Source organism: Centrocercus urophasianus, unplaced genomic scaffold (genome assembly GCF_019232065.1).
Source record: "Centrocercus urophasianus isolate 14NV4802_14NV808 unplaced genomic scaffold, USGS_Curo_1.0 seq_23, whole genome shotgun sequence".
Lineage (NCBI taxonomy): Eukaryota > Metazoa > Chordata > Aves > Galliformes > Phasianidae > Centrocercus > Centrocercus urophasianus.
Window position 1 is genome coordinate 6894788 of NW_024884789.1, and position 26914 is coordinate 6921701.

The 26914-nt window shown below is 45.2% G+C and overlaps 1 protein-coding gene across 3 annotated transcripts in view; it reads left to right on the top strand.

Moving 5' to 3' along the window:
* The first annotated feature begins 1812 nt into the window (after window positions 1-1812).
* Window positions 1813-26914, top strand: part of ABHD2 (abhydrolase domain containing 2, acylglycerol lipase) — a 39671-nt gene continuing 14569 nt past the window's right edge. The window contains exons 1-7 of one of the 3 annotated variants that reach the window (XM_042824432.1): window positions 1882-1897; window positions 2561-2607; window positions 11564-11644; window positions 12483-12683; window positions 21935-22110; window positions 23637-23804; window positions 26651-26834. In XM_042824432.1, coding sequence (XP_042680366.1) covers window positions 12490-12683; window positions 21935-22110; window positions 23637-23804; window positions 26651-26834 — 722 coding nt within the window. In that variant the 5' untranslated portion in view covers window positions 1882-1897; window positions 2561-2607; window positions 11564-11644; window positions 12483-12489. Of the gene's footprint in view, window positions 1898-2560; window positions 2608-10323; window positions 10416-11563; window positions 11645-12482; window positions 12684-21934; window positions 22111-23636; window positions 23805-26650; window positions 26835-26914 lie in introns of those variants that run through there. The other 2 variants (XM_042824430.1, XM_042824433.1) reach the window with 2 other exon arrangements.

The window sequence follows — 26914 nt, forward strand, 5'->3', positions numbered from 1 at the left end:
GGCTGCAGCAACATCAGCTCCCCACGCACTCGGAGGGAGGGCAGCTTCCTCTGCAGGACACGATTCAGAGGCAGTTTTAACAGCCCACAGCAGGGAGTGCATTCATTAACACGCTTGCTTCCTTCCATCCATCTCAGCTCCCACACTAGAAAACGCAGCCTGATTTTCGCCTGGGTTCCTCCTTCCCTACCTGGAGATTCAACAGCTTTTCACCACATCCCTTCTTCTTGCAATAACCAGACAGCTCAGCAGTTGGGCCCACCGTCACATCCATGTGTGAATTTCTGCTGCCACCTATTCAGTGTTTTCCTCTCTGGTTCTCAGATCTCACTCCTCACCATGCCTGAGCACCGCTGATATAACAGGCTGCCTTACGTTTTACTTCTCTCCCTCAGCATGAAGCGGGCAGATAAGAGTTTGTTTTGTTTTGTGTGTTGAAAGCTCTCTTCTAATAGCCTAGCTTTTCTCAGGTCTGAAAAATGCCCAACAACCTCAGGGGTTCAAAGTAAAAGCCCTGCCTGGAGGCTCAGCACTGCTTTGCTCTGTGTTTTCCTGCAGTCCTATGGTGAGAAGCAAGGTACAGTTGAATCAGCTGGACTGCAATTGCATGTAATCAAACTCAAACATGCCTCACATACTTGGGTAGCAGGCTGATACCGGAAGTTTATCTAATAAGCCTATCTTCCAGCTTAATCACAAGCATAACTCAGCTGCATTCCGTGACAGCAAACTTCAGCCCGGCTGGGTCACCATCAGGTCTAACAGCCACCGTACACCCCAGACATTGCCGTAAGGTTAATTAAAAGCCATCAATGAGGAGCTGAGCTCAACTGCAAGGTGCAGATGGCATCTGCATGTGGGGATGAGCACGGCATCACCCAGCAGTGCCCTGGATGCCTTTCCCACCGCTCCCTCCCTCACCGTGACTCAGTGCACAGCAGTTACTCATCTCTCCAGATACACAACTCTGGAAAATGTGACTGGGAGCTTTCAGGGAGCTCCAATTCCCGGTAAACAGAGGTAATGAAATGACTGACATCAGGGAAAGGATTTTTCCATCTGCTTATATAAAGCGACTGAAAACATGTCTAGGATGTTGATGTTACTGGGACCAGAACACACAGCTCTTCTGGGACACTACCAAGAGAACTAAGCGTGTAAACATCGCATTGCAGACATTTCTTCTATTATTATTGCTGGACCCGGGGCTCTGCTCAGGCCAGAGCCAGTTCTGCGTCCTGAGGTGAGCCCACAGCCCGGTGACGACACGTAGCCATTTTGGAAGTCCTAAATGGGCCACGTCGCTGCTACACGATCACCTTTGGTCGGTCACACGGTAGCCCCTACTACCGCTGTGTCGCACCTGAACGCGCTTTGACGCGATGCCAGCGGCCGGCACCCCGTTTTGCTCCCTCAGGACAGCCCAGCCTCGTGATACTGACAGCCGGGGCGGTTCCTGGGGCCGCCCTCCCTGCGGCAGGGGCGCAGCCCCAACGGCAGGAAACGAGCGGAGAAAAGACTCCCGCCTCAACCACACCGCCCGATCCCACCCTGCCTCAGCCCCGCCCCGCTCCGTAATGGCGCCCGCAGCCGCGGCTCCCCACAGCCACCGACAGCCCCGCCCCACCCCTCCGCACACGCCAATCACCGCCCGCCTCCCGACTGACAGGCTGTTCAGTCAATGAAACCGCACGTCCCCACACAGCCGCGCCGCCACCACCCAATGGCACAGGAGCAGCCGTGCCCTCTACCTTCCCCTCAAGCCAGTCGCCGCGCGGGGTGGAGCGCGAGCGGTGTGACGATGGGGCCAATCGGAGGGTGAGGGAGGTTGCTAAGGGGCCGCGGGTAGCGGGCCGCCGCAGACGGGCGGGAGCGGTGGCGGCGGCCGGGCCTGCAGGTGAGGGGTTGGCGGCGGGGTCCCGTCCTCGGGCGAAGGCGGCCGGGTCGGCTCGGCTCCCGCGGTGCTTTGCTTTATTCGCCCTGTGGCGCGCTCGCCCGTTCGCGTTCGGAGAGGCTGTGGGGGATGGGTTTCATTCTGTGTTTGAGTTCCCCTCCTCGAACAGCTTCCTCTTATTGTCGCTGCGCGGTCGCTCAGGCGGTAATTTCCAGCGATTCCCATCTGCTCCCTACAGATCGCATCGTGCTCCCACATCGCCGCCACCTCCTGCGGTAGCGGGCAGCGTGCCTTGTAGTAGCCAGCGCAGCGCTGCGGTGCCGTTTATCGGTGGCTATCACGCTGCTGGCGCTGTTCGCGTTGGCGCGCGGTGATCGCTGCTGATGTGCTGCCCATCGATCGCAGCCTCGGGCCATTTGCGTTCCTCACGTCTGACTTTTGGAGGTATCATTTCCTCCTGCGGTGGCTATTTATTTATTATTGCTTCCTGTGCCCAGGTGGGCCGTTCTGTGCTTGACGTCGTGTTGGGTGGCTGTTGGTCTCTTCTCGGCTCATCTCCTTCAGCCTCTTTCTTGGGTGCTCACGAGAGCAGCCTGAATAAGTGATCTGTGCCCTCCTTATAGCAGTGCACGCAGCCTTTCCTCATCCATCCATCCTTTATTTTAGACCCAGAGACAGCAGCAAGAACAGGAGGGATTTCGAGGAGCTAAAAGGTAACGTTTGGGTCCTTCTGCTCTCCTGTCTCATCCTTAAGAACAGTCATTTTTTAAGCTTTTGCTCTGGCAGCTCCTCAGCGTTCCTCAGTGAATTACCTAGATAGCGGATGAGGCTGATGGAGGATTGCCACGTTCTGCCTTTTTGAGGGGTGAAATATCTTCCCTTTCTGACCTCCAGAGGTTGAGTGTAACACTTTCCATCTTGTGGAACTCTTTTTGAAGAAGTTAAGCTGAGAATGGATCTGTTCTGTTCATCTTGCAAAAGCTGTGTTTTCACTTCACAGCAGGTTAAGTTTTTAGTGTTCCATAAAGCTGCGTTATTAAATGTCACTGGAAACACACTGAAATGGACACTGTTCTGTGATGTAGGCAGGGAAAGGTGACAGAATAACATCATTTGTCTGTGACAAGCAAATGGAGAGTTTATCCAAATCTTCCAAGATACAACTCTGCTTACAGATATGATTTTATGTTCTGTAGAAAATGGTGGCTTAACAGCAGTGATTCTGCCTCTCTGTAGCTTAACCTCGTTGGATAATGAACTTATTTTGGGTGCTGATGTGGTGCTGTTACTCACCTTTCTTGCTGTCTTCCTCCTATCTCTTCTTCCTTCATGCTGCTAGCTCTGGCAGTGCCAGAACTTGGGTTAAGCTGACAAACAACAGGATTCAGTGAAGTCTGTAGTGGGGGTGTGCAAGACTGGGGTCGTTAGTGCTTGTGGTTCCCATTGAGTGATGCAGACATCAGCTTCAGCCAATGTTACCTAGGGCCTGCAGATCATAGTGGTTCAGGCTTTGGAAGCACATCAAGCATCAGAGAAGCACTGTCATGTGGTGTATGTTAGCTGAGTGTACAGGAGAGCTGCACGAAAGCTTGGTAAAATTAGCAGGTACAAAACAGACTCATAGCTTAGTTGGCATTGTTGAAAGTTCAGACTATTTCTGCCTTCTTATGATTGTGTTGTAAGTTAGAAGTTTAGCATTTAATGATCTGCTTCACCTTCCTGATGCACTTGTTTGCAACAAATCTAGGCTGATGTTGTCATTAGAATGTTAGAAATGGCCAGGTAGCCTAATACCATGGGAAAGGCAAGCGAGGTTTTCTCGTTGGTGCTGGAAATGGCTGGTGACTCCCGGTGCTCTGCTACTGATTCTGTGAACTTTCCAGCAAAGGCTGAAATCTTTGAAGTTTTGCTGCAGTGTCGGAGTCATTCACTTTTGTTGAGCTTCTGTGGAAGGTCTTGTTTATGATGCATTGGAGTACAGCTCCTAGCAGCTATTGGTGGTGCGTGCTGTAGATCAGCTGTTTCTATATATGGAAAATGAACTTCCGAGCAAATGTTTGCACTTCAGCCTAACTGGCTCTGGAAGCTTATGCTTATAAGCAGTTTAAATAACAAACCAATCAAACTCAGCTGATTGACTTCAGTACCAAACAGTTCATTTCAATGTGCAAGGGCAATCTGTCCTTCTAGAGAAGACAAAGTCTCACTTGTCCAAAATACGTGGGTGGGAATGACGCTAACCTAGCCAGGCAGTGATCATAGGCTCTTTCATCTCTAGGAAGGCTTGTTTGCCCAAAGGCTTGTCTTTTCTCCATCTGTATCAACTGACTTGATAATAAAAAAAAATCTCTGTAGCAGCTTCCTCAGCCAGCATTGGGCAGCAAGGTGCTTTACAAAGCGTTTTGTATGACCCAAGTGCTTGAAGCATCTTTGTGCCTGTGCTCTGTTAGCAGTAACAGCAGTGGAAGAAGTGTCATACTTTGCAACACAGAGCACATTTTTCATCTGCATTTCCAGATTCTGCAGGAAGCACCTAGCGCTGGAAATTTGCTTTGCTGCTGACAAATACTTGAGTTTCTCATTCTCATAGCTTCGTTCTGTCCAGGATAAGTAGTAATGACAGCTTCCTCTGTCAGTACAGGCTGAGCTCCTCTGCTACCAACCCCTTCTGAAACTTCTGCTGTATGGGTATTTGGTATTAAAATTGAGTGCTGAGTGCGTAGTGTAATCTGGGCTCCTTGTAGAAAAGGTCAGCAGTAATGAGTGACTGGATGCTACTGCAGGCTTCACTGTTCACAACTTACCCTACTTCTGTCCTAGCTTTTGAACTTATTTACATCTTACTGCAGCATAGGAAGTTCCGCACAAACATGCGCAAGAACTTCTTTACAGTGAGGTGACGGAGCACTGGAACAGGCTGCCCAGGGAGGTGGTGGAGTCTCCTTCTCTGGAGATGTTCAAGACCTGCCTGGATGCCTGCCTGTGCGACCTGCTGTAGGGAACCTGCTTTGGCAGGGGGGTTGGACTCGATGATGTCTGGAGGTCCCTTCCAACCCCTACAATTCTGTGATTCTGTGTGATTCTGTGATCTTCCAGGTATGCCTTTTCAGCACAGCGCAGTTTGCAGAAAAATTGCACCAAGAGCATTCAAGTCTGATTGTTCCTAAACTGAAAGACCCTGTTCTGTGATGTGTTGGTTGGACGTATCAGGGAAAGCAGATGCACAAAGTGAGCAGCCTTGCAAGTGCTGAAGAGAAATTCCAAAGACCGGTGGTTGTAATATCCCTAACTCCCATTCACACTCAACAGGACAGAGGGCAGTTAAGCTCTCCCAGCTTTAAGTTGCTGGCAACTGCTCTGACAATTCAAAACCTCTGCTTGCTGTATTCAGCATTCAAATAAAACCTGAGTGGGGGTAGGTAGGTGTTGGTCAGGTGCTGTCTCCCTGTGTTCTGTGCTATCCTGACCCATGGTTTCTGAATGCAATTATGTGAATCAAACTTTTTGAGCATCAGCCTTCCTTCTGCCATGGGCAGTTGCAGGGTGAATGGCTCTGCGCATCTTCTGTACAGCAGTGGAGCAGAGCTGCTCAGCTGGGGGAAAATAAGTTTTTGAAGACTTCATTTTGAAGTGGCACCTCAGCTTCTGTTAATGTTCAGGTATTGGTGTTTTCTGGCCATTTAATTCAGGGTTGGTCTGGTTCCTCTTCGCTCAATGGATGGTGCTTCCCTGCTGTGCATCCAGACTGCTGTTCGTGCAGCAGCTGAGATCTGCTTGGATTTCAGGCCGCTCTTCTGAGCTCTGACAGCATGGGGGTGGAGGGATCAAGCCTGAGGACAAATGAGGCTTTGACAGTGTGATGCTGTCTTTCAAAATGCAGGGAAGGAATAAAGCAGATTCTTCTGGTGCTTTTCAATCTGTAATGCAGTTCATATTAGCTCACTTAACTGTTTGTGGCTTGGTACTCATAGTATTCCACTCTGAGTGGGGATTTTGAGGTTCTCTGCAACTTGGCCTTCACCCCAGCTTAATGCTGCCCACTGACACAAGGCTGTGTGCTAGGTTATTGGCACTTGCTCGTGCTCTAAGACTGCAGGAAGATGTTAACCAGTATTTTTTCCCCTCAAAGCTTCTACAAAGAGCTCTGCTTCGTAGTTCCATGACGCAGCAGTTAGGGTGTGTCAGAGTCCTAAGTCTCTTCAGTAACTGATGAATTATGTTTGCTTAAAGAACATAAGCCTTTCTGATAAGATAAGATGCAATTAATTGATTTCTATGGAGTCATCAGAGCTTTAATGGCCTTGTGTTAGTGTAACCTTGTATACCAGGTGTGTGTAACAAAAGCTAATATGGTGTTTTTCGATGCATGACAGACAAGATCCAGCTAGTTTGTGTAGCTCCAGTATATGCCATCTTTCTCCTTACTTAAGATGCAAAAGCTGCCTGTTATACAGCAGAACCATTCTGATACGTTGAAATGATGTTGTGAAGAAACAAAAGCAGTTCTGTCATTTGGTAGGAAGTGAAATTTGAGGCTCATTTGACTGTAGATTAACCTTTGTGGGGAAGTGAAAGACATGAGGAGTCTTTAGCCCTGTGGGCTATGGAATTATTTTCAGGTATTTTCTCAAGCTAGCTGCCTTGGCATGTATGCCCTGCCGTCTGAGGTGCTTGGCTTCTGCTCTGAATGTGTTTGACTTCTCCAAGTCAAAAGGGCAAAAAAAAAGCTGCAGTTAGACACCTGTCTTTCTGGCTGCGCCAATGCTGCCTCGTGTAATGAACTTTGTCCCTGTGGCCTCACAGCACCTCCAGCTACTGTGCATGAGCCAAGAATTGTATCTGGTGGAAAGGTCAATTTCCAGTGAAGACGCCAGCCAACAAATTCTTGTCAGATGGTGCTGTAAACACTACCTGCTGCTTTGTGTGCTCACCAGCCAGCCAAATCCTGGCCTGGGTGCTGCCTTTGGCACAAGGCAGAGGGATTTGCACTGAGCACTTGTGTGCTGTCCAGATACTGTTCCAGTAAGCGTCCCTGCAAAAGTACGTGTCAGCATGCCCTGTTTGTTTGGAGATAACAAATCTGTCACATGTCTGATGTCAGAACTGCATTGGGCTTTGATAGGTGCATGATGTCTCTGGTGAGGACTGCACTTTGCCTTTCTTGGTCACATCTCCTGAAAGTCTAAGTGCTCAAAGTGCTCGGCTGACTCTTAATTAATCCCTCTGTGCTCGGAGGTCTGAAATTCAGTTGCCTCTTTTAAATGGCCACAAGTGCTGAGGAGCGTGTCCAGATGATCTCAGCATGTTCCTGATATGCTCTCATTAAAGCTACCACTGAAGATAATAGGTTCTGTGGTGTTCCTGAAATGATGAGGCTGGTACTGTGGCCCTAATGTATTTGTATCCATGTATTCCTTTGGAGATCTGGAAGTAGCAGTCTAGGCTTAACACTTTTTACTGGAAAATAGATATATTATATCAAAAGTGTTTGGTAGAAGACAGGATACTGGGTTGTCAATGAAGCTTGAAGCTTTTTCATAGTTCCTCTTAAATCCCTGTGTACTCAGGTAGCTGCTTTGCCCTCCAGCTGTCTTCCAGCACTTTACCAAACCTTACCCTTTCTAGAGAAGACCTGGCACCTTTTACTTGTCAAGAGGCACTGCTTCAAGGGCTTTCCCAGATGTATAGGGGCATATATTGTTACTTACATTTTCATCAGGTTGGTTTCTAACCATCTTTCTCTGCTTTAAACCATTGGCTGAAAGGAAGGCACGCTGTGACACACTCCTCTATGCTTTTTGGAATGAGTTTTTAATGAAACACTGCCATAGAGCTTAGCATTATTCCAGAACGCTGTAGTGCCTCAAGTTCCCACCCTTTCCTTATTAATATTCCCCATATTACAGGTCTAAATACCCTGTGTGGTAGCAGCAGGCCCATAACTTCTGGTTTTATGGTGAATCTTTTGGGAGAGGCATTGGCTTTGACTGCTATTAAAGACTTTCCTGGAAACTTTCCCTAAAGAACTCACTTCAGCAACGCAGCCTTCCCCTTCTCTCTTCAAAAAAGGATAAAAAACAGCCCTTACTTCTGACCTGACCTAGGCACAACTGGGTTTCATTTCTCTTGTCTCGTAGACTTGCTTTCAGAATCTTCTTCCATGTGCAAGATGCTGAAACCAAGTGAAATTAGTCTGAAACTTCTGAACTGTAGTGGAAAAAAAAGAGGGCATTGCAGTTCTTTGTAGAAATTTTGAAGGGGTAGGAAAGGGAGTTTTTCAATGCTTTTAATCTTTTCTGGGAATTCTTCAGTATTTGCTCTCAGCTGAGCTCTGAAAGCACTAGCGAGCTTGAGCACAAATGGTTAAGAGGGTATTTGGGAAGATTTTGTATCAAACTTCCTTCCTGGAAACTGAATTCCTTCAAGATTTTTCAGTAACTGTATCTGAGCATAAAAGAACTTCCTGTATAGCCCTTTTGCAGAGGCTGCCCATTCTTGGGTCTGCAAAGGCTTCCATGCAGCTGCGCCTTCACTTCAGCCCCAAGTGTTACCAATGCTTTGTTGAAATGAGTCCTCCAGCTTTTCAGTTACTCATAAGAAGGCGTGAGGGAAGGTCCCTATGCGAGCGGCTTCCATCAGTGCCCTTGTTGGCTTTGCAGAAGCAGGGCTGATGCAGCTTTGGCATGGGTGGAGGAGCTGTAATGGTTGGCAGCGCCCAAATCCTGCCTGTGCCTCCTTGAGTCATGGGGAGGAAGCGACTTCTGTGCTTAAAGTCTGCTCACACCAGGAACACCATGGGGTGTAAGTCTGATTTGCTGTCAGTCATCACTTACTGTATGATGAAATATGCTGGTGATGACTTTCCCAATACGTGGCACCATTCATACGTGAGGAATTGGCTGCAGCTCTACTGCCTTCTGGGGTGCTTTCGTCCCTACCTGCAAAGAAATACGTGGCTAATTTTTTCCTCATTATATATGCACAGGAGATGCATTCTGTTAACAGAAGTGCTGAAATAATTATCTCCTGATAGATTTCCAGCTTTTCATTCTATGCTGAAAGGGCAAATGACAAGGCTTCACCAACCCAGCGCTTGCTTTGCAGTGATTGATTTTTACAGTTAGTCTGCAGTTGCAAACAGGACTTCAGAATATTGATTGGAGAAACTGTAGCTCATTAGGGCTGTCACGTAAGTGATTTATAAAAAAAAGAAAAGGAATTGTGCACTTCAGTTTCTTCAAAAATGATGTCCTTGGCCCCAAGAGCTTCAGCTCCCTGGTACTTCTCCGTGTTGATCTCAAGCCCCGTGATGGATGAGGAGGCAGGTTTGATTGCTTCTAGCGATGCACTCATTGTGCTTTGATAATGGCTTGCTAAAAGCGAGTCCTGTGTTCTGTATATAGAAAGGCCAAATATCTGTTTGTTCATGTTAGTGCTGGCCCGTTTTGAGGAGATGCAGGATCAAAATTTGCCTCTCTCAACGCTGTGCTTATCCATAGTTTTTCATAACCTGACAAGTTCATTGGGTCAACGCAAAAAGGGTTTAACGAAAGAGAAGCAAGGTGACCTCATCTCTGCTCATAAATAGAGACGTTTGATGTGTGTGATTAGAGGCAGAGAGCTCTCAAATCCATTTTGGTAAGCTAAACCCTTGTGATTTTAGAGCTGAGTGCTCTGGCTCAGCTCCTGCACATCTGCCCTGGCAGAGATGGATCTGCCCAGGGCTTAGACCCAGAGAGATGCTGGAAGTGCTGCAGCCTGGCCCTGGGCACTGGGCTTAGCAATGTTGCCTTCTTAGAGTAGATTTGTTGTGTAAGTTGGTTGCTGCAGACTGCTGTGCAGCAGCAGCAATGCCATCTCAGTTGCTTGCACAAATACTCAGGTCTGAGCCTGCAGGTAAAGGTCCTGAACACATGAACCTTTAGCCCATATTTGAGGTGTCTGCATCTACCTAAGAAATAATCAGTGATTTTGATTATAGACTCTTGGTAGGCAGCACTGTCCTCTTACAAACAACTTGCTAATTTTCCTCTAGGCAACTCCAAGCCAGTACACTTTTTAAGGTAGCAACAGGCAAAAACTGGTTATAGCAGTACTACATAAGATGTGTTTGTAATCCAAAGACTGTGGGAGAGAGGGCTCTCAGAACGGTGCAGGCTAGTTGGATGAGTTGCATTGAGTCACTGGTACAAAATGCTGATGACTAATCTTGCCCAGTTTTATTTTTAACAAATTCACTGGTGATGTAAGAGCTGTAAACAGCAAACTGGCTGAAGGTCCAGGTGGCAGGAAGGTCATAGGTAACATTCCTCTGTTACTTCTCTAAAGGAAGCAGTGAAGATGCCAGCAGAATTTCCCTCAGCTGTAGCTGAGGAAGCTGTGCTCGTCCCCTGGCAGGCGCTGCTCAGGAGCACAGTTCTCTCCTGCTGTTGGCCATGAAGCCATCATCATCGCTGTGGTTTGCTGTAGTTTCCTGCTCACTTGGCTGTAGTGTTGGTGAAGGCCTGAGCGTGGAAGCCAGGTAATGTGCAACAGCTGGGCACTGCGCTTGGACTCCTCATTGCAACAAGTGATACCAGTGTAATATTCCAGTTATCAGAAATGTGATTCTTAATAGCCTACTCTTCTCCATCCTCTCCTACAAAGCTTGGGACTGGGAAACCAAAGCTTTAGAGTTGTCCAGTATTAAATATCTTTATTTTCTTCACCTTATGTCCTCTCGCAGCACGGATACCAGACACTTGTGGCTCTCCAAGCTGCTGATGATCAAAGCTCATATCAGACTTGTTTTCCTCCAATTCCAATTTCCTCCACTGATTTTGGTGTAGCTGCACTGAGTACAGAAAGTACTTCTGAAGCTTTGTCCTCCTGAGAGGAAGACGAGCAAGGCTTCAGTACGGCCTGTCTTGTTGGCATATCTTCCAAATCAGAAGGAGCAGACAGTGCTGGAGCTGTTTCTTGGAAGCTCCATTTCCATATCAGCTTATTGTGCCTGTAAGGAATCCAGCTCTAATTGTACGTACTGCTTGTGCTCTTAGAGGCTGAAAGCTCTCTCTTCTATTAGTACTATCACACTGCTGTGACAAGCTTTGGTGTGTGTGCTGCAGTGTTAATTAGGTGGCTGTATCTCAGCCTGCTGGTGCTTCTCACCTTCTTGTTGAAGTGTTGTATGGAGAACTTCTCAGAATGCAGTGTGTGAGCAGGCAGAAACTGTTTACAAACTTCAGTCCGTAAGAGGCTGTGTAAAGGAAGCAGGAAACTTTTCAGTCTGGCTTTGCACTTCAGTACCTTGTTAGTTCTAGTCTTGTCAGTGTGGAGAAGTTTGGGTAGCTGTTGTAACTGGGAGGAGTGTCACCTCTGTCTGGAAGGTTGCAGTCCAGCTTTCTTCTGGAGCTGCATTAGTTTTCATTACTGTTTTGTCTGTCCCTTCTCATGAAGACATTCCTGTGCTGCAGATGGATTAGTGTGCAGATAGATTAGTAGGCAGAGACTGGCAGCTCCAAAGGTAAGAGAGGTTTGCAGTGCAAGGGGGTCAGGGTTGAAGTGGCTCAGAGTGAAATCAGTTGATATGTCTGTGAAGGGACTGCTTGAAACTTTTGTGGTTTTCCCTTGTAACAGGGAGATGAAGCCTCTCTGTTCCTGATCAGCTTGTTTTCCCCCCTTTTGTAGGGTTGCTTGGCACGTGGATCCAGAAGAGAAGATTCTGCTGAGGACTGGCTATTGCTCCTGGTTTGAAGAGAAGTGACATTAGTAAGGCTTCACTTATCAGTACCTTTCTGGGGTTACCTGTGTGGCTGAGGGAAGACCAATGGAAGAGTATGGATGAAATCTCTCTGTAATAACCTCATCCAGTTATTTGAACCAGGTGTTCAAAAGCAGCTAGATGGGTTCAAGAACTTGTTTTCAAACTGGAAGGGTATTGTTGTATTGCTTTTTTTATTTTTAATTCTCCCTCCCGTCCTTTCCTCCACTTCCTTTACTCTGAAGCTCTCAAAGGGATAGATTTTAAGCTAGTCCTCCTTTAGCTGTGAAACAACAGCAAATTAAAAGAGACTCTGAACTCAGTGGCACATGAAATAATCACTCTAAACACACCCAGGAGTTAGCAGCAATATTTGCATAGGGCTGCAGAGTTTAGGCTAAGAAACTAACCACAGTAGTTCTCCCAAGTTCTCCTTATCAAGACTTGAACGTCTTAGAAGAAATATCCACACTGCTGATATTCCTTTATAACCTGACTTTTTCACTCAGCTTCTGTTTGAGTTAGGTAGTCTTGGCTGAGAACCCAAAAGCACGGACTGGCTGCAAGGTTTGACACCTGGGATGCTGTTACAGTTCTAGTGCAGCCCTGATAGGAACAAATCTCCTTCCCAACTCATCGTCCAATATCTGTTCCTTGTGGTCAGGGTGTTTGGAGCAGTACAAAACAGTCTTCCTTTCATCTTAGAAGCAGTCCGAGCTGATAAACGAGGATTTCAGCAGTACTGTTAAGTGACTCATGAAGGTATCTAGTACAGTTTTGTATGTGCTGTGGCAATTGATATTCATATCCATGGTTGAAGGCTTTAATATGGCATTTTATCTCCAGGTTCAACATGAGTGTGATGTTGGAAACCCCTGAGCTGCCGGCAGTGTTTGATGGGGTGAAGCTCGCTGCAGTCGCTGCTGTTCTCTATGTTATCGTTCGCTGCTTGAATTTAAAAAGCCCCACTGCCCCCCCTGAACTCATCTACCAGGACTCTGCTTTGTCCCGCTTTCTGCTCAAATCCTGCCCGCTGTTGACCAAAGAGTAAGTAGGATCTTTTGTCCACATTGACTTGTGAAGAGCTGCACTGCACCATCCTTCTGCCTACTGTATTTCGTAAACCTGGTGCCAATGAGTGGCTAATAACCTGGCTAAGGAATTATCTGGAGGAAATGTACGTCATAAGTTCAACACTTCATTGTTGGTAGCATACAAGGTTGCTGGGGTAAGAGCAAGCCTTGCTGCACAAGGGCTTTCTGTGGATGTGTGGAAAAGCATCTGTGCCTTCTGTATGGAGTCTGCATGCTGGTACTGCACTGTACAGCACGCACTGCCTGTGGAAGCAGGTGAGGGATGGTTGCAGTCATCTCTTGCTCCTGTTCACTCACTCTCCATTCCTCTCCACTCCTCTCCATAGGAAGGATATCTGTCACAGCTCGTGGGCAGGAAACATTTTCACTGTGTGTCCATGCACTTACAATGAATGCAGGGATGGCTCTTAGTTTTAAAGTGCCCACTTTTATGTGAAGTGTATTAAGTTGATTGAAGACTATTGAAATCTATTACTGTGTAAAGCTCATCATCATAACCAGTTTAGTAAAGTGATGACATAATGGACTGCTCTAAGAAAATTACTGTTAATGAGAGCTTGTATCAACTGTGTATTTGAGCATACTGATCCTTGACCTCCAGTTCTGGGACCTCCAGAATCAGTGCAGCTGGCCCTCCTTCACCAAAATATCAAGCATTTGCTACAACTCCATGAGGCTCTGGAGGGGAGGGTCAAGTACTTTGGTTACAGTATCTTTTCTACAGTCAGTCTTTCCAGTCCTATTTAAAAGCCTTAAACACGCAATAAGCACGGAGTGCTGCCTGATGGACCTTCCTTTTAGATCTCCAAAGTCAAGCTGACTTAATGCCAGTCATTGTAGGAGAGCTGAGAGGCTTTTAGCAGTGCTGTTAGGTGCCTTGGTAGCATAAGGCATAAGATCTTAGGCCATAGGGTTTGTAAACTCTTAGAGCAAATCATTATCTCTTAAATATGAGCCCAAGGGGGTTTCCCTAATGCACTCTGAATTTGGAAGCAACGTATGTCTGTTGAAGCTGAACATTGAAATTGAATATCGATTATTTCTAGTGCCCTAACTGTAAAGTAGTTACTTCCCTAGAAAAGATCAAGTTACCAGAACCTTCTTACGTGTATTTTGGACACTTGTCATCTAGATGTTGACACTCCAAGCTGGCATGTCTTTAGTCACTGAAAGCACAGGCATGAAGCTGTGCTGATTACCAATCTTGAAGGTATATTAATATCAGAGTAATCTTGGAAACTTAGGGGAATGTGCTTATTTTAAAGTAATTCAGAGTCTTTGTCACTTCAGTTTCAGCACTGTCCTCACTGCACAAGCTAAGCAATATCATATTAGAAACATGCTTTGGATTTCCACACAGTTGGAGAACAAAGTGCTCCTGAGGGAGTGAAAATGCAGAACATGTCTAAAACTTGTGGTACATCTGGTGTGTATTAGTTACAGGCAAGAAAAGGTTCTTGCAGAACCCCAGCGTTGTGTTAATAGTGTGCAATCTCAGTCTGCTTTCAGTGGATAAACTCAGAGCTCACACTTGCTGACTTCTCTGAAAGCTGCAGCCGTGATTTCCAGTACCTCATTCTTGGGCAGAATGTTGCCAGAAGGATTTGTACCACAGAAAAACCCCTTGGGGAGGAAAAAAAAAGTCAGTAAAGTAGTTGTTCAGTCTTATCTGCATAGCTGTGTTCAGATAGAGGGGAATATCGTGCTGTTGGTGCTTGAAAGGGACAACTCAGCTTAAGATTGTTTGTGATTTGCTGTTCCGTTGAGGTTATTGCCTTTTTTTTTTTTTTTTTTAATGCAAAGATCAAAAATATCAAAGAGGGCCTGTTTATATGCATGGAAGTCACCTGGAAACTAGTGGGGAACAAATGTATTTAAATTCTTGCAATTATGCATGAAATAGTTTGTAGGGCTAATTAGGAAAACTATGTGGAAGCAGCTTGTGCTGTACTCCACTGAAAAATCTTGCAAGACTTTGATTACTTGCTAATTATTCAGAGTGTTAGGAAAGCTGATTAAGCAGCTCTTTTCAAATTCTACCATAAAAGCAAAGTAAGTAGCCCAGCAATCCTCCTGTTACATCAGTGCTTGGTTTGCTGTAAGATCCCCCACTGATTCTTCTGTACAGCTGGAAACTGGCTTTTAGACGTGGTCTGTTCACTGCCCTTATGCTCAAAGGGTATTTAAAACTGGGTGGCAGGGAGAAAGCAGAGACAGGCAAGGCTGTTCTGTACGTGCAGGTATTGAAAAATAATTGAAAAACACTTTTCTCCTTGATTTTATTTTTCCTTTATGGCACTATCCTTACCTCTGGACTTGCTGAATAAACTGTAAACAGCATCATTCAGTAAGCCAAGTGGTGGTGGGTGAATAATTTAAGAGCTTTGGATAGTAAAACTGAGCCTGAGATGGCTGTGAGCCAGGTACCTTGCACTTGCAGATGCTAATACTGCTTCTTACAATTCTCTAAACTGCTGGAAGCTTTCTACATATCTTGTGAACAGAGGGCTGTTTCTGCCCACATCGGAAGGAAGTTTCATCTCTCTGTTTTGCTTTCTCAACCCCTGCCCAGTGAAATAGCATAGTGAAGTAGCATGATCAGACTTGTTCTGCTTCTTGCTTGAAACCTCTTTGATATTGGTTCAGTTATTTGTACCCTCAAGCATTCAGGCCTGTCCACTGGCTGTCTCCTGTTCCAGCCTTTCAAATCACTGCAGAAAGTCTGCCATCTCTTAGTCCTGTAGAAATGTAGCATGGGCTCCTCTGACTTGTGAAGACAAATTTGGCCTGTGTCTTCTGTGCTGTGATAGAGGGTTTTTTTTGCTGCACCCAGTTCTTCTATCAAGTTTTGTGTACACTATTTGTGTACACTATTCCTGTAGAGTTATGGCACAGGTATCATCCTTATGGAAGAGAATTGCTTCCTGCACACATCCTTAATGCAGGCAAGCTCCTCAGAGTCTGGAGCAAAGGACTGTCAGGCCTGTTAGTAAATGCTGTTAAAGATCCACGGCAGGGTTTTCTTGCCCATTGTTTGCACAGTAATCTGTACTAGATAAGCAGGCAACTTGATACCAGAATATTCTTTTGGACTGTCCTTGCTCTTCTGTAGGTGCAAGGAGGGAAGCAGTTAGAAAAGCTGGCTTTGGGCTTTGTTCTGTTCCTCCATCCTATAGCCAACTATATTTGATTTCTGTCAGCTCCTTAGTGCTCTACCCTGGGTGAAGCACTTCCTGGAGAGTAATAAACTGAGAACAGAGTTCCTGCTGGAGCTCTCACAGGTGAACATGCTGAGAGGCAGAGAAGGGCAGCAGCTCCCTGCAGGTTAATTGAAGCATTCTCCTTAGGGAGAAAAGTAGCCTTGTGGGGACTGAGTCCTTGCTGAGTGTTCTGCTGTGGAAGCAATCTGGCATTCTGTAGCTCTCATCAGCAAGGATGATATGCTGTAATACCCATTCCCTGTTTTGACTAAAGTGCATCTTGTAGTCACCAAAGGAGGACCATGTTGTGCTCCTTCCTAAATAAAAGCTCTCTAGACTGGGGGGGAGGTAGCTTAACTGAGGACAGCTGTACCTTTAGGTAGGCTTTATACAGTTACTGTACGATGCAAACAATTCTACTCCACTTATGTTAATTTCTTTTTTAGAGACTATGGGGACATGGAATTCCCAACACCATTTTAGAATCAGGCTTGCAGGTATTTGCTGTGTATTCCATCACACTGAAGAGTCTAGCTGAGCTGGTGCAGGAAAAAGTTGCTTTCTACATATTGAGGGAGAAGACTGTGAACCCTCCAGACTCTTCAATTAGATTTCTTGATTGTAAATTAATTGCTTTCCCTAGTGTTGGAGACAAGGTTCAAGCAAGGTGTGGTTTGTAAAGCATCCTTTAAATTCTTCCAGACAGGTCTGCCAAGAGGAAAAAAAAAACAAAACAGCCAAACCCCTGTTGTAATGCAGGAGGCAGTTCTCCTGATGTGCACAGATCACAGACTTTCTTGCCCTTGGTATCCAGTGTACATCAAAGCTGATGCAAGAGTTGATGTTTAAAGTGTTAATCTCCACAATTGAAATGAAGTAATACTCCAGAAATAAGCTTGTTGCTGAACTTCTGCTTCAGTTCTTTGAGGATCTGAATGCTGATGCTTGCTAATAAAAATAGCTCTGGTTTTGTGCTTTGTTTGAGCTGCTTATGCAGCTGCTGCTTTCCTAAATTCTGTAGACTGGGAAATGTACGTGCTCTAAAATCATAATCTGCTCTGATGGTCACTAAAACTTAATCTAGATGCACATTGGAATTGGTTTTAATCTTAAAATGCTAGGTGGAGATTCTTGAAACACCTAAGGTTGTCTCTTGCTCTCGGAGGCTGCTGTGGGCTGTCACCTATCAAGATGTGGGGGTGGGTTTTACAGCTAAAATGAAGCACTTGGAGCTAAAAAAGCTGGCATTTGTGAAGCGTGTTTATGTAACTGGGTAACTTCATTTGGCCAGCTAAGGCACGTGACATGATGAATACAGAGTTTGCTAGAATCAGTTTCCATAACAAGCAACTGGCAACCCCAGACCTGTTCTCCCATCTACATTCTGCTACAGATTCCAGTTACTGAAATCCCCTTCCTAAAATTCATAGCTATTGAGAACCTTAATGAATTGCATTAAATGCTTGTCTTTTCTTAGAGTACCTGATACCTGTTGCAGCTCACCAAATCAAAGTAGGAAGATCACTCAGATCAGCTGCCTGTGGACACACAGCCTGAGCCTGGATCCTCACGTTTGTGAACAGCTTTGCTGGAACACAGCATGCTGAGGAATGCACACTGAATCACACAGTGAAACTTGCTATCCTGGGATAATCTCTACAAGCATGGTGTTTTAACAAAGCCACTTTGGCTTGTAGCACGCATTAGAGAGAAGCTGAGGAAGTCTGTCATGTCCTTGAACACTTTTCCTGCTAATTACCAGTGATTGAGGGGAGCCACCTGCTTTTGAGTGAGAGGCCCTTGTTTGAAATACATGGTTAAATTTAGCAGTCATGATAGCATTTGCATTAAAATCTAAAGGATGAGGCTTGGATGCTCCTTGAGTCACTTGCCTTTAACAGTGCAGTCAGCATGGTATCTAGCTCAAGTTTCCATGTGTCACATGCTGTTGAGCTTGTTTGCCTAAGGTAAGCCATAGGAAAAAAGCCTGAGCACATGCTCTTCTGCCTGCAGGGTGATTGTTTCATAGGAGCATCTTTTTTTCAGCTGTTTGCCATGAGGAGTATTGGCCTCGTCAGCTGGACTGAATATGGAACTGGTTTTTGTATAACGACTGAAATAAACATTAGCTTATCTAACCTGTACTTTCAAAGGGTAGAGTTGCTTGAATAATTTCTAACTAGTGTTTTCTTTCCTACCAGTGTGGTATTGTGAGCTGCTGTGATTGAAGAGTTTTTTCTGTTCTCTTCTGTGTATGAACTTAGAAAAGCAAGCTGAGAGTCTGCATAAACTGTGGATAGAAGATGTATCTTGTCCTTCGGTCCCATGCAGTCTTGCACTGCAGGGCTCAGTACTTGGTTTTAGAAATTCTTGTAGGCTTGCGTTCATTGAAAGCTGCAGACAGAAAGCCACTCACACAGGGACTTGAAAAAGCAGATTTATCTACTGCCAAAATAGATGGTCACCAAAAATAGTCTCAGACAGATCATATGCCTGATGCTGCTACAGATTTTAAGGGTGCCTTGCCAACTTGTCCACCAGCTGAGAACAGCTTTTACTGGAACACACTGATACAGACATCCCTCTGCCACTATCTAGACTTCATGGGTTCTGTACTAGGTCAGATTAGCAGCTCGTCTTGGTAATAAGTCCAATATTTTTAGTCATGGTACTAGCTGTCAGCTTTTGCAGCAGTCTGTTCAGGTGAGCTTTAACATGGGTTAGTTTTCACTGGCTACACAGGATTTATCAGGATTTATGCAATCTGGGCAAATTTTTCCCTCCTCTTCCTTCCCCTTCACCCCCCTCCCCATTGAGGTCTTGTGCTCTTCAGTCTCCTGGAGCCCTCCTGCAGGGACTTTTAGATTACTTATCTTGCTGCAAGTCTATAGCATAAAGGTCAGTGGGCAAGAGTGAAAGAAAAGACAAGTGAAATAACAGGCTGTTGCCCTACCACTTGCACATATTTCTGTTTTAACTGCTTTCTCTTAAGTGCAATCAGCATAAACATACTTAACATCCTTAAGTAAGACTAAGTGGGAGTAACAAATCTCTGCATCAGAGCACTGTCTATGCACATTGCTCATGCTGGATTTTGCCTTTGAATATTCACCTAGAAGAGCGTAGTTACATGTGCAGTGACTAATGCTCACACATCTTTGCTGCAGGCAGTGTGGCGCTGAAACAACTGCACGGGAGTTAAAAGATAAGCTGAGTGTTTTTCTTCCTTGTCCATAGGATGCTTTGAGACACTGATGTGTGCTCCGAAAGCACCAAGCAGTGAATGCACCCTTTCCATAGGGCTGCATGCTGTTGGATGGAAATGTGCAACCCATAGGCAGCCTCTGTTCATCATTATAAGTGGAGCCAGTGGTATTCCTGCCTTGTTTTCAGACCTTCCCTTGAGGGTAGACAAGAGTGAAACTGCCTGTGCTGTTTGTGTAAAAAGTGCACAGAGGATTGACTTATTGAATATCAGAGCTTCAGAAATCTTATAGTCAGGTTATAAGAAGGCAGCCTCATTGCTTTTTCCCCCTGTGTGACAAGCTGTGACCTGAGGAAGCAGGCTGTGGTAGGTAGCATGCTGTTGAAAAACAATTCTTTTGAAGTCATTTGTCTAGATTTAAGTTCCAGTAGTTGTGTTGATGTCTTGAACACTTCTAATTTCCCTTCTAGCAGCTCTGCAGAAAGTCACCAAAGCTTTCCAGTGCTAGGATGTGACCCATGAAACCACACTGATGCCTGAGTCTCTTCTGGAAGAGCTGCAATATCTTATTATGGGCTGTATTTGACAACTCTCCTCTCTCATCCACAAAAAAAAAAAAATATGCTGCCAACAAAATCTGTTCACAAAGGACTTCTTAACGAAGTCAGTCAAGCACCATCTAAGATGGGATATGGCTTCTGAACTGGTTGTGAGTGAATGACTGAGGGCAGCTGATTTCTGCTGCACTGGAAGAACTGTGTTTCCTCCACCTTTCAGAATGGCTGCAGAATCTGTTCCAAACCTCTGCAGTGAGCAATGTGTGCCTTGGGCAGAGCCATCTGTAGCCCTTCTTGTTCAGCCTTGTTTATACTGACTGTCCCATCACACCAACCCTATGCATGTCTATCATAACCCTCTGCATCATGAGACAATCCACTGATTTCTCTGCATCTGCATGAAGGAGAATAAGTTGTACAGTCCACTCTGTTGCTGGAATCTGCACTACAGGCTGTTCCTGGCAAGCACCCAGCTGCAGTGTGTACTCTCGGTATGGATATGCTTGGCTGATAAAGATGGATAATGCTGCTCTTGTGTAGATTATTTGCAAAGCTTTATAGGTGAGTGATGGAATGCAATGGAGGGGGGAGCAATTTACAAGGCTATAGGCTTTTTTTTTTTTTTTTTTTTTTTTTACTTTTTGAAGTTATATCTACTTCTGTGGAAATCTGTTTTGGGTCTGCTTGGGAATTGCACTTGCAAAAAGTGAAGCTGCAATGAGCCATACTGTGTTACTTTGGCTATAAAAAATGTCCTTCCTGGATGATGGGATAGAATGAGCATCCTTCTGCTAGAACTCAATTCTTGTTTTGCTAAACAAGCTGCGAGAGCTTTTATACAGAGTGTTGTTTTGTTATTTAAGAGGTATGTAAAAGGGACACAGGATTGCAGATATGAGGTGTAAGAGCTGCTGTGAGAAAGCAGGTCCAGCTGTGAGCAGTGTCAGAGCATAAAGCAGAGCTTCTGTCCAGTCACACTCTAATGGGTTATGGGCTTAAGCAGTAAATCGGATGAGCCTAAAAGCTGCCTAGTTTTATGAGAGCAGGGCAAAGCACGAAAGAACAGCATCTTTGCTTCATATGATCTCAAGCAATAGGAGGGAGAACGTGAAGGAAGCCTTTGCTTAAAAAGAGGAAGGGAGTTACTGATCTCTTGGTATCCACAGTGGTGCAGGCAGCTCTCAAGCTTGTTCTGGATCCTCTGCTCTGTGCAGCAGAGACTCCTTAATTGGAGCTTGCTCCCTGGGGCTGCTGTTCTCCTAAACAATGAATCATTCATGCTTTGCTCTCAAGAGCTGATGTAAATCCCTTTTTCAAGGCATTTGCTCAGTCTCTCCTTTGCAGAGTGGCCAGGTGACTGCATCACCAACACTTGGTTAGCAGTACCTCTGGTTAAACCACTGGCAGCTCTGCTTGTGGTTAAACACATTTTACCCCTTTAACCCCTTTCAGCTAACAGCAGTTTATACCCAGGTCTTTTTGAAGGGCCGCTAAGCCAGAAGGAAAAAGGCATTCTGCTCCATCACGGAGCTTTAATGTGTCCTTGATAAACACGGTTGGTAGAATGCCCCCCTTATGTTGAAAGAGAGTTTTATCCAGGGGAGCTGGGTTAGCAAATTCTCTTAGAGGTCCTTTTGAAACTGTTCCTGCTTTATTACGAAGCCCTACTTGAGGCACAATTTCCTTGTACCTTGCTCCTTACCTAACTGAGAAAAGCATTTCAGCACAAAATTGTTGCAACTGGAGCGAGTCTTGTGGTTTTAGTCTTCTAGACCTTGCAATGAATCCTGTGTTTCTGCCACCAGCTTTATGTGTTGAAGTGCTTACACAAGTCAGTGTGGCTCAACCCAGCAGGCCTCAGTGTTTCAATTAAAGCAGATTTATGACACTTGACAAGTTTTGAAGGTCAGTTTGGTTGGCTGGCAACATGCTGTTCCAGCCTCACAAGGACGCAAGGCCGCTGTGTAGTCTGCAAGGAGCATTCGTGCATGTAATGTTTCCATGTGGAGGAATGTCTGGGTTTTTGGCCTCTTCTTCTGGTGCTGATAGCTCAGCATTAGAAGCCTATCAGTCTCGTCACTGGTAGGGCTGCAAAGATCAGTGCTGCCAGTTCAGCCATAGCAAAAACACAATTTGTTACTATATTTGGTACTGAGGGGGAGTTTTGTTATGGGATTGTTTATCTGTTCTGGAAGGCTCGTTAGCACAGCAGGATATGCAATTAAATTGTTGCCTCTTTCAGGTACATTCCACCCTTGATCTGGGGGAAGAGTGGGCATATCCAGACAGCCCTTTATGGAAAGATGGGGAGAGTGAGATCACCGCATCCGTACGGACATCGCAAGTACCTCACGATGCCAGATGGAGCAACAGCAACCTTTGATCTCTTTGAGCCGCAGTCTGAGCACTGCATTGGAGGTCAGTCACACAGCTGCTGGCTGCATTTAGCTGCTAACCTCAATTCTGTGCTCTGGCAGTGGGGAGGAAGCAGATGAGAGCACTGCTACGTGATTTTCAGGAAGGTTAGATGTTCATCTTGGTGATGGGAAGGGGCTGCTGCGCAGTGCTAGCCAATGTGCGGAGGCTGAGGCTGCCTTGCTGTGTATCTGTGTCTCACACAGCAGGGGAGAACCTGCTAGATTAAATTGACTTTGTGTGACAAGGGCTGGGGGTTAAGGGGCAGAATAAATGCTCCATAACCTCTCTCTCACGAGTGATGCTGCCAGTGAGCTGGTGGTAACTTTTGTGTTCAGAGTGCCCTTTGCCTGCCAAGACTGTAGGATCATAGAACAGAGAATAGCAGCATAGCATTCTTCATAGCTTGGTGTGTATGGAAAAGAACTTAGGCTTTTATCTCCCCCTTACAAGCAGATTCTGGGTAGTTTTTGTTGACAGTAGGTGTTTCAGGATCTGTATGAAAACAAACCACGTACGGTATGGAGGAGCCTTAAGAGAATTACAGAAAAAGAAGAGAATCCTGGTGTTTTCCTCTGCGTTATGCATGTATATTCAGAGTGAATGTCAGAGTTGAAACTCAGTAGTGGTAGGAGCAACACTTAAAATTGAATTGCTGTGACTTCAGTAGTGCAAACTAAATTTCTGCAGTAGCTGATTTTATGATAAGCCCAAGATTCCCAGTTTGCCTTCAGGTCAAGTTCTTAGCATGGTCAGAGTTGAGGTCTTTGTGATATGTAATCACTGTAACAGTTTCTGTTATCCTTATCACTAAAGACAATCCGAACAGTGCATTCCTAATGAGGCAAAAATCCACAGTGGGTAGAACTACAAGTTAGAGCTTTGTACAGCAGTGCAGAGTATGATAGCTAATTGGAAGTGCATATGCTAATCCTGTAATTTGCTGTGCTCACTTGAATTACAGTAGAGACTTTCTTAGCTGATGAAATGATCTCTTGTTAAAGGGATGAACGGTGTTGGCAGATCAGGGATCGTGTAGCAATGAAGCAGAAGATGCCTGATGTGGGACAGTCAGAATTTCTGTGCCTAGCAGAGCTTCCTTTTGAGTGTCAGAGTTGCACTGAACTCTGGAAGTGTGGACAAGCAGCAGGCTCTCGAGCTTCTGTGCACTTAACAGTTGCAGTGGGCTGCCAGAAGGCAGAGCATGTGTGATGTCCAAAACAGCTTTCTTCAAAGGGAAGGATTTTCACTCAGTCTCCGGGAAGTTTCTGTAGAACTGTTTGTGCAGCCTTCCCCAGAGTTAGAAAAATGTTCATCTCTTATAACATGAATTACTCTTTCCACATCTGCAGCATTAGGGCTGCTACTGTTCTTTCCCATAGTGGGCTTTTTGGCAGAATAATAGGATTTTTGGCTTTCTTCTGGTACGTGGTTTCCCATGGCTGTGAAATGGAAAGCTTCTGAACCTCTTAATTTGCATGCAGTGACATTTACTTAACTTTTCTCTTTTTCTCTCTTTCTGTGCACAGAGGATGTCACGATGGTGATCTGCCCTGGGATTGCTAACCACAGTGAGAAGCAGTATATCCGCACTTTTGTTGACTATGCACAGAAAAATGGGTACAGATGTGCTGTCCTGAATCACTTGGGGGCCTTACCAAATATTGAGCTCACTTCTCCACGAATGTTCACATATGGTAAGTACTTCATCACAGCTGGTGACTTTCAAGCTTGTGCAATTTCTAGGTCTTAATCAGGCTACCATAGCTAAATTAGGCTAATCATTTTGTACTGTTTCTTAGGAAATGAATGTAACTTATGAGGAAGAAGGGGGACTAGTACTGGGATTCACTTTTCCTTCTTCCTCATCCTAGGTCTTAAACACGTACTCCTAATCAAGGAGGCAGTTTTTTGAAAGAAAAGCTTTCTTAAGAAGCTCTCGTGGCTACTGACAGCCTGCTCAAATGGTTTGGAGGATGTTTAAATGTCAGTTTAGTGGAATATGAACAAACTTGACTTGGAGGACAGAAGTTATTTGTGAGGCTTTGAAAACTAATGAGGACTGTGTACCAGCCTATCCAGAAAGTACATTTCTATCCTAGAAAGGCCATGGTCAGATTATTCCCTGAATGTAACACAAATATCAAGGAATGCAACGGATCTGCAGCTTGACAGTAAAGCTACAGAAGTGGTAGTGCTTAGCTACTATTTTTTTGGACTTTCACTTTGCATATAAGGAAATCTTTCTTAGCCAGTAAATTTTAAGGAATGAAATATTTTGAGATGGCCTAGGAGTGACTCCAGCTATTCATAACTGCCCTGCAGCATGCAACATGATCTTGGTAAAACATGCTCTTCTTGCCAGAGACCTGATCTGCTTGTTCCTGAGTTCTTTTGAGCCCTCATGCCCTCTGTACTGCAGACATCTATAGGTACCTTATGGCAGGACTCAATTGTGAGAATAGTAGACTGGCATTAGGTTCTTTATTTATTTGTTGAAGGTATCTTGTGCTTTGGAACTCTGAATGTAGCAGGTAGATAGGCATTAATGCCTTGTTGCGTGTTTTATAGCTATTTAATTCACTCCTGAGTGGGAAAACATTTCAGAAGTCCCAATAGCCTTGATTTGTTATGAGGTCCTAGGCTAGCAGTTGCTTTGAGTCTACCAGAATCAAGCCTGATCTCATTCAGCTGTTTGGTTTTTTTGATAAAAGTTGAGAGCTTCCTTCCAAAAATATGATCTTCCCAGGACAGAGTAATTTCCAAAATTTACTGGCTGTTCTCTGAAACCTTCAGCAGTATCATGCTAGCAGATACCTAATTATAATGCTAGAGCCTGAATTCTTGAATAATTAACTAAAATGGTTAATAAGGGTCAGAGGAGGAGGGGAGATTAACATCACCACCAGGGTATAGATCTGCTACAGCTCTGCCTGGAGTAAGATGGTGATGTAACTTATCTCTGTCTAATGTCAAATGCTGGTCTGGAATTCTGAGCCCTCGTCTCAGTTTCTCAGTTTGCTGGAGCTGATGGTAGACTTTCTTCACTTTGTGTAGTTTTCCTTTAGACCTTAAGGAGCTGTTCTGCAGTGTAGCTCTGGAGACATGCCTTTCTAAATCTTCTGAAGCCTTGGGGAGGGCAAGGAATGCCTAGCACTTCCTTTGAGCACGTCAGTAAATCACTAAGAAGTGACTCTGCCAAGAATAGTGCCAGTAAGACCTTGAGCAAACTTTACTCTGTCTCTAATCCAAATACCCTTTGTCCTTTCAACTTTTGCTGGATTCCTGGTGTGTTTTGGGGGAACAAGTATCATAAACTTGATTTGCTTGAGCCTTTACTTCAGGCTTGACCTGTTATTTTAGCTCCAAGTTTCTGAAATGCTTTCGAATTGTGACAGTCAAATGCTGTAGTGTTTTGACTGCTAGCTTCTTCCAGAGGAAGCTAGAGCAATGCAGCATTTGTCATCTTGTGGAAAATTGCTAAGTGAGAATGCTCACAAGGAAGTGCCTGAGCCCAGATGAGATGCTCATCCAGATGCTTTTTCTTTCACTGAAGTAAACAAACTTTGCTCAGCATCTGCTCCAGAGCTAGCTAAAATCTGAGGCTGATGTCTAGCAAGGGCTTTGCTTTTGGGGTGAAGGCAGAGTGGAGCGGTGTTTGGATAGCACAGTGTAGAATCCAAACTCTTAGGATGTACCTTCCTGTAGCATCCCCACTGGACAGATCTGAGGTACACGTGAATTAAAAGGTGGAATTTTATTTTGTGTGGTTTGCTCAGTTTGCAGTCTTGAATCCAATTGGAAGATTAACAAAGTGCACAGTCAGTTGATACCACTGTCTTCATTTCTCAGACAGTCTGAGGACCTCAGTGCTGCCAGAAGTTTGATCCTTCAGTGTTGCAGCCTGTGGGATGCAAGTGAGCATGAACTGAGAGCAGCATGTATCTGTGTAGAGGTACCTGCCTCTTCCCTTGATGTGGGGAGGCCCATTCCTCTTGTAAGAAACTGCAGTATTTTTACCTCAAGTGGCTGAAAGAAGTCTAGCTGCTTTTGCTTAAACCATTCCCTCTAGTTCCAGAGAGCACCTGCTTAGGCTCTTCAGTCCATTGAGCCCTCTGTCCTGACAAGCTAGCTCTGTGTTTTCAACATGGATTTAAGAATCTATGGCTGTCTTGCTGTGAGCAGTGAGCAGGCTGCTTTCCACATAGCTCTCTTCTGTTCAGAAGTGGCAAACTGCCTCAGGACGACAATGAAATGCTGTTATTTTTAAGCTGCTTTGGAAAGGAAGAGTGGATTGTCAGATCTGCTGCTCACGATTTTTTTTTTAAGTTCATCTTAATTTGGCAGTTGGTCCAAAATGAGGCATAAGCTAAGGTCCACAGGACTCATAAAACAGATGCCTGAGCATGTGAATCAGAGATCTTAAACCTTGAGGTTATTGAAAAATCAAGAGTAAGAAGCTGAACTTAAAGCATAAAACTGGAGTTTGAAGTGGAAGTCTGGGACTGTTGGAAGATGCCTTTGACACTGCCCTTATTTTCAGGTTGCACCTGGGAATTTGGAGCCATGGTGAATTACATCAAGAAGACCTACCCTCAGACCCAGTTGGCTGTGGTAGGCTTCAGCCTGGGTGGAAACATCGTGTGCAAGTACCTGGGAGAGAACCAGGCCAACCAGGAGAGGGTTCTGTGCTGTGTCAGCGTGTGCCAGGGGTACAGCGCGCTCAGGTGAGTCTGCAGTTCTGTCCTGGTTTCTTCTGCAGGGTGGGGGGAAGAGGGCACTATTTCTCTTGCACTTATTTAGTCTT